The sequence below is a fragment of the Oratosquilla oratoria genome, chromosome 1, assembly GCF_046742065.1.
Source record: "Oratosquilla oratoria isolate Oo_2021 chromosome 1, ASM4674206v1, whole genome shotgun sequence".
Classification (NCBI taxonomy): Eukaryota; Metazoa; Arthropoda; class Malacostraca; order Stomatopoda; family Squillidae; genus Oratosquilla; species Oratosquilla oratoria.
The window spans coordinates 41,284,434-41,291,933 of record NC_134777.1 but is presented as its reverse complement, the minus strand read 5'-3'; the positions used below and the strand labels follow the sequence as shown (position 1 = coordinate 41,291,933).

The 7,500-nt window shown below is 37.5% G+C and overlaps 1 protein-coding gene across 3 annotated transcripts in view; it reads right to left on the bottom strand.

Annotated features, from left to right (window-relative positions):
- Window positions 1-7,500, bottom strand: part of LOC143032906 (uncharacterized) — a 188,199-nt gene that overhangs the window by 135,163 nt on the left and 45,536 nt on the right. For all 3 annotated transcript variants that reach the window (XM_076198153.1, XM_076198172.1, XM_076198163.1), the window contains exon 2: window positions 4,721-4,793. In XM_076198153.1, coding sequence (XP_076054268.1) covers window positions 4,721-4,793 — 73 coding nt within the window. The remainder of the gene's footprint in view (window positions 1-4,720; window positions 4,794-7,500) is intronic.

Sequence of the window (7,500 nt, the reverse complement as noted above, 5' to 3'; positions counted from 1 at the left end):
TATATATATATATGGCGCAGTGTTAGAGTTCCCGGCTGCCACTACGGCGGTCCGTGTTCAAATCCTGGCCAGGGCTGTAATAATTTCAGCATCGCTGTGCTGCGAGTCGTTACTCCAGCTCTCATGGGCGGGGAGTTGGGTGTGCGTGTGCGTGTAAGCTCACAGCGTTACCCATAGATCGGTCATATCCGAGCTCTGAGCTCTCTTCCGGAAAGGAAATAGCAGTCGATCACGAGTCCAACGTGTGATCCAAGACCATGGTGAATCACACACATACACACGTACACATACCACTCTCTCTTGCATAAAACATCAATCAAGATGTCTCGATTAACTTTTTTTGCACTACTGTGTCCTTTGTTACACATTCAAGGTTCTTGCTCTGGTAAACCCTCAATGATTTCGTTCATTAAAAAGAAAATATTTTTAACCATAAGAAATCAAAGCTTCCCGGCCCTATGGAGAGCATTTGGATGTCGATATAATGAATTTCTCAATAATTAATCTTTGAGTGCAGGGGAGCTGTCACTCTCGTTGATAAAAAAAAAAAAAAAAATCTATTGACCCGAGAAAAAAAAATTACAATTTAGTTTTGCATTGTATCAAATACCTTTATTCCATACACAGGAACAAAAGGGATGAGTTGAGTGTCTATCTGGGAGCTTGTGCGGGTGTGAAACATAGGTTAGGAGTGGAGTTGAAAAAAACTGCCCGGAGTCACCCCGATCCAGATCCATGCCAGCGTGTCACCCGAAGACGAGAGTTGAAGTGGCTTCGATCTGTAAGCCCCCAGGGGTCTACCTATCACTCAACCCGGTTCTGGTCGGTGCGCTCCTGACCCCCCCCCCTCCCTCATCCCCTCACCCACCTCTTCCGCCCACTACAACCATTGGCTGTGTCCAAGTCGAAGAGAAACGGGTTTGTCCAGACCCCTACAACCGTTCTTTACTTCAAAGGTCACCCTCTGTCACTGAATGAAGTCAACTGAACAAAATAGGTGGAGGTCGTCACCAGATTGATCAAGCAAAACCAAGGTCTCATATTTCAGGTGAATGAAAACATCCTTATGTTCGTCATTATCCTAAACTGATAAGCGAGACTGTGTGGGACTGACCCATTTTACTCATATTGATATTTGGCTAAATTAAATATTTTAGCATTAGAAATATATAAAATGCTTTCGTTGAAAGACTAAATTCCTTTCTTCACAATGTTACCGATTCTTCAGTATTTGTACAAGTTCCGCAACAATAAACAAGATCAGACATAATAAATATCAGGAAGAATGTTAATCATTTTCATTGGATGAGCCGTTCCTAACGATCGGATAAAGTAAGCAAATATATAATGTAATAATTATTTTTCTAAATGTGAGATTCCATGCCTTATGATGTCCTCAGAAAACATGTGCCTCATACCAAAAACGACCGTTTAATCTCTTACATTTGTCTTCAACCTTCTTTACTATTGTTTTCCAATTTCTTTTGTCTTTATCGAAGCCATTACAGATCGAAGTGTCGCCAACACTAATGAGAATTAGATATCAAAGTATACTAATAAAGGAGCAAACACTAAAATTAGTGTTACATTTATATCATTATAATTCTACTAATTTCTAGATTAAAACTACATGGGCATTTAAAATTGGCGTAAAAAATAGCATGTTTTACTACAAGAATAACGGAGTGGAAATAGATTATTTACAAATGGGTATAACTACAATCTAGCTGCTAATATTCAAGAAAAAATGTACAATCTATGAAACAGATTCAATAACTAATTAAGCTTATGAAACTGCCTGATATTAAAATCAGCATAATAAAAATTACACGTTTTCTATATACTATACTAATTAATCCAAAATATCTAAATACAATATGAAACCTAAGTAGCTTTAGAGTAAAGTTGTATATTGTAACTATCTAATACGCAATACTAAATATGCAGATATTTCATGTCACTCACCTGTTCATCTGTTACCCAGATAACTGACTTACTTGTTAACCCAGATTCTATACAATATATACTTACCATGTAAAGAACCTTCAGAGTTTTCTAACTACTGTACATTGTATAGATCTATTAACACCCACAGCTATGTTAAAGATAACATGGTTACTACAAACCTAATGAATACTAAAAGCTTATATGGAGGGTCATGAAAATGATTATGCCAAACAGACTTATTCTATTTCATTTTCAGTAGATAAGAAAGCTATTTGTATGCTATATATATATATATATATTACAAGGTGAAAAATGTAATCACACATTTGTCAATAACGTAGAAACCACTGTTGGAGTAGAAAAGACTGGAAACGGGGAATCTATATATTTCGATTGCAAACTGCAATCCTCTTCAGTAGATACAAATAAGAGAGAGGGCGTACTGTTTAAGTAGCACCCTTAACAAAAGAAAGGGGAACATGAAGATATCTCTACCCTATTCTCACTCCGTATGTGAGGTCAGGAGGCAAATGAGCTTTCACTAGGTTGGAGATGAAGAGTCCGGACATTATGTCCGGGGACCATTGGCCCTTTGAAATATTCATGTTGGGCTGAAATTCAATGATCGTAGATTCTACCATTTTTCTCCTGAACTCACATCTGGATTTATAAATAAGCTCAGCTCTGTCCCAATCTAAACAATGTTTAAATTGCTTAACATGTTGGAACACAGCTGAGCTATCTTGTGCATATCTAATGGAACGTTTATGTTCAATCATCCTGGTGTTCAAATCCCTTCCAGTCTGTCCGATGTAAACTAAGTCACAACCTTTACACGGAATCGAATAAACCCCTTGGCTCTGTTCTTCTTTTAACCTTTGATGGACATTTACCACCTTTTTATTAATGGTGTTAGGGTAATAATTAATCAAATTTAATTTGTCTTTGGGAAGAAACTTGGTCGAGGGAATGAATGATTCAGAAAAGGGAACGATTAAAGAGCTCTTACCCAATGAAAAATTAGAGGAAGTGGGGGTGGTGTTGAAAAAATTGGATCTCGCTCGGCTGAGGGCTTTGACCAAGAACCAATCCGGGTAAGCTAATTTACTAAGTTGAGATTTTATAATGTTAAATTCTCCTTCAAGAAACTGGGGGCTGCAAATTCTAAGGGCTCGAAGGAATAAACCTGAAGCGACGCTACTTTTTACTTTGTCTGGGTGACTGCTGAAAAAATGAAGATAACTACCAGAATGGGTTTCTTTTCTATAGACGGTAAAAGCAAGCTTGTCTCCGTCACGAACAATAAGAACATCTAAAAAGGGTAGCTTACCTTGTTCTTCCCATTCAACTTTAAACTTAATGTTCGAGGCTAAGGAATTTAAATTAGCAAAGAAGTTATCGAATGAGCCCCAATTTTCATCCCAAAGAGTGATAACTTCTTTGCTAATTTAAATTCCTTAGCCTCGAACATTAAGTTTAAAGTTGAATGGGAAGAACAAGGTAAGCTACCCTTTTTAGATGTTCTTATTGTTCGTGACGGAGACAAGCTTGCTTTTACCGTCTATAGAAAAGAAACCCATTCTGGTAGTTATCTTCATTTTTTCAGCAGTCACCCAGACAAAGTAAAAAGTAGCGTCGCTTCAGGTTTATTCCTTCGAGCCCTTAGAATTTGCAGCCCCCAGTTTCTTGAAGGAGAATTTAACATTATAAAATCTCAACTTAGTAAATTAGCTTACCCGGATTGGTTCTTGGTCAAAGCCCTCAGCCGAGCGAGATCCAATTTTTTCAACACCACCCCCACTTCCTCTAATTTTTCATTGGGTAAGAGCTCTTTAATCGTTCCCTTTTCTGAATCATTCATTCCCTCGACCAAGTTTCTTCCCAAAGACAAATTAAATTTGATTAATTATTACCCTAACACCATTAATAAAAAGGTGGTAAATGTCCATCAAAGGTTAAAAGAAGAACAGAGCCAAGGGGTTTATTCGATTCCGTGTAAAGGTTGTGACTTAGTTTACATCGGACAGACTGGAAGGGATTTGAACACCAGGATGATTGAACATAAACGTTCCATTAGATATGCACAAGATAGCTCAGCTGTGTTCCAACATGTTAAGCAATTTAAACATTGTTTAGATTGGGACAGAGCTGAGCTTATTTATAAATCCAGATGTGAGTTCAGGAGAAAAATGGTAGAATCTACGATCATTGAATTTCAGCCCAACATGAATATTTCAAAGGGCCAATGGTCCCCGGACATAATGTCCGGACTCTTCATCTCCAACCTAGTGAAAGCTCATTTGCCTCCTGACCTCACATACGGAGTGAGAATAGGGTAGAGATATCTTCCCATGTCCCCTTTCTTTTGTTAAGGGTGCTACTTAAACAGTACGCCCTCTCTCTTATTTGTATCTACTGAAGAGGATTGCAGTTTGCAATCGAAATATATAGATTCCCCGTTTCCAGTCTTTTCTACTCCAACAGTGGTTTCTACGTTATATATATATATATATATATATATATATATATATTTATGTATGCATGTATGTAATATATATATATATATATATATACATACATACATACATACATACATACATACATACATACATACATACATACTGTACATACATACACAGATATGTACAGTATGTACGATAGCTCTAACACCGTGTCCTCCCTGTCCTATCGCCCACAATGGAGGCCCTAACCCACCCTCTGCCCTATATCGTATCGCGGGCCACAGCACACCCAACACCACAGTAACTCTTACGTCATCATTACTGCGCTTGGCGTAGTTTGATCCTCGCACCACTCGCCGGTCGTACATCGGGTTTCCATTCCCCCTGCAAGAAAAAAGAAAAACCGAATTGGTAAGGACACTTTTTTTTTTTTTTTTTTTTTTTTTTTTTTTTTTTTTTTGCGACAACATCTCATCTTCTCCAACCTTTCTCAAAAGGTGAAGATATTGTATAGACATTGAAATTCACCATCTTGAATAAGTCTAATTCTTCTCACATATCCCCTACGCCGGTGCCGAGAAATGGAATGGTAAATGTTCCTATGAAAAAAATCCAAAATAAGTAAAAAGAGAAATTAAGAATTGTAGCGCAATAAACATTTTCTATTTCTTTCAAAAGTCAAAAAATGTAACCGTGATGATAATAAAAGGGCACACTGAAACGTCGCTATGCAATTATTTTCAAAAAGAATGAAAAATTATATTAGTAACAGCATAAAAATCAATAATAGTGACTTTAGTAATAGTTTTCATCAGAAATGTAGGTGGGTATAACTGTAAATATAGTCATTATAATTGTAATGCGATGATAATAACAACCACAAGTATCAATATATTGCATAAGAAAGATGATGAAAGTAGGACATAGAATTACTATGGTAAAAATTAGGATAAATAAATAGTGATGAAGAAGGAAGGCCAAGAAAGAAGGGTTAAATAAACGAAGAAGATGAAAGAAAAGAAGAGGAGAAGAGAAGAGAAAGAAGATTGGGATAAAAGAGGAAAGGGAAGAAGAGGGGAGTGAACGAAAGGGGATGGAAGCATAGGGAAAGGAAAGAAAGGAAAGTGAAGAAAAGGAGAGAATAATATTATTCTGAATTAAATTATGTCGCACATTCAGACTATAAAGACAGTCATTTTGACCCTCAATTACCGGTAATTTGAAAAAGAACGCCACACACTATGCACAATCCTGCCCAATTATTAGGATTATTGAATTAGAAAAAATATATATATTTATATACAGATATAAAAACTTCATAAAGATTTTTTTCTTTCTTTTTTTTTTTTTGCCACTGTCGAAAAAATTTGCCTTTTACCCTCCCTGAATTAGATCGTATAAACCTCGCTTATCTTTCGATCAAACCAGGAATATTTTTTTAGATTTCACTCCCATTTAAGACCTTTAAAAAATTCATTAGTCCCACAAGACTTCTGAAACACTCTAAAGCTTTCGAACGGCCCTCTGTAATTCCTACTCTATTGATCAGCACCTCCTGACCTCTGCAGGCAAGCAATCAGTTAATTACTAAGGTGCCCGAGGAAGTGACTTGGAGCCGTCGAGTTACGATATCGTTACAGTAGACCGTTATACTAACGATCTAATCCCAGACTCTTTCACCATCTTCGACTTACTGAGACTAACGCCTTTCGCAAGAAGGTCTTCTACGCTGAACAAAATAATCTGGATTTAGCCAAAGCAATATCTGTCTAAGTTCTGTGATAGCGAGAAGGTTGGTTGAGATAAACTTTACTCATTCAGTACGAGGGTTCTGTCCTAAATTGAAACAGATTATCTGGCGCTAACCAAGAGAGAGTCTGTAAAGGATCCATCAGAGTTTTCGTGCAGCAGCGAGATCCCCAAGTTTCATCCCTGAGAAATGCTGACCAATTATTATTCAAGTCACAATTTCATGGCTTACCATCCCCTTTCTGCAACGATGGGCATCAAAGGTGCGGCAGATCAATATTACAGTTCGTCGTTGGCACTTAATCAGAACGATCGAGGTAAATGGTGTCAGGCTAAGCCACAACCATTTTGATACTCTCCATATTTCACATATACTTTGCATCAGCCACACAACATTACCATGATATACAAAACAAAAAAAAAGTGATTAACGATATGAACATATTTCGTAAAGATAAGTTTCGTACTTCACCGCTCCACAAACAACAAGAGTGTGCCATCCAAGGCAAAGTATTATAAAAATTCCTGTTCGTGCTTTCACCCTCTGTACACGCAAGAGGGAAGATTGATTCTGTAGGCTGACGGTTGACGGCAGCCAAAACAAATGAGAAAATCGCAAACTCCTGTGAAAAGATCAACTAAGAATCACTGAGCCCTGTCATCTGCAAAACAGAAACATTTCTAGGGTGAATAAAATCACCTGGCGGTAACCAAAACACGTATGCAAACCTTGAACTATAATGAAGAGATTAATCAACGTGAACAATTTAATACCATGCATAGTTATAATCTATTATGCAGGCAGACGACCAAGTGTATAAAATAATCAAACCGTTAATTGATTGTGGTTCTGGGATTGTCCAACGTTCGTCATTACCGGTTTCTCCAGGATCAAACCCCTTTACTAGAAAATAGATCCCTTTCTAGACTCAATGAACATCTTTGCCCACCATTAATATAATCCTTATCTTTCTATCTGCCTATCTGTTTATTTTTTCATCTGTTTTACGGTTTATTCATGTTTCTTTATCTATATATTTACCTACCTATCACGTTCGCCGAGCCCTATCTCTAACATTCCAATTATTAAATCTAATCTAAAATTCATGAACCTTTAGTGTGTGTATTTGCACGTCTGTGAATGCGCGCGCGTGTGTGTGTATGTGTGTGTGTGTGTGTGTGTGTGTGTGTGTGTGTGTGTGTGTGTGTGTGTGTGTGTGTGTGTGTGTGTGTGTGTGTGTGTGTGTGTGTGTGTGCGTGTGCATGTGTGTGTGTGTGTGTGTGTGTGTGTGTGTGTGTGTGTGTGTGTGTGTGTGTGTGTGTGTGTGTGTGTGTGTGTGTG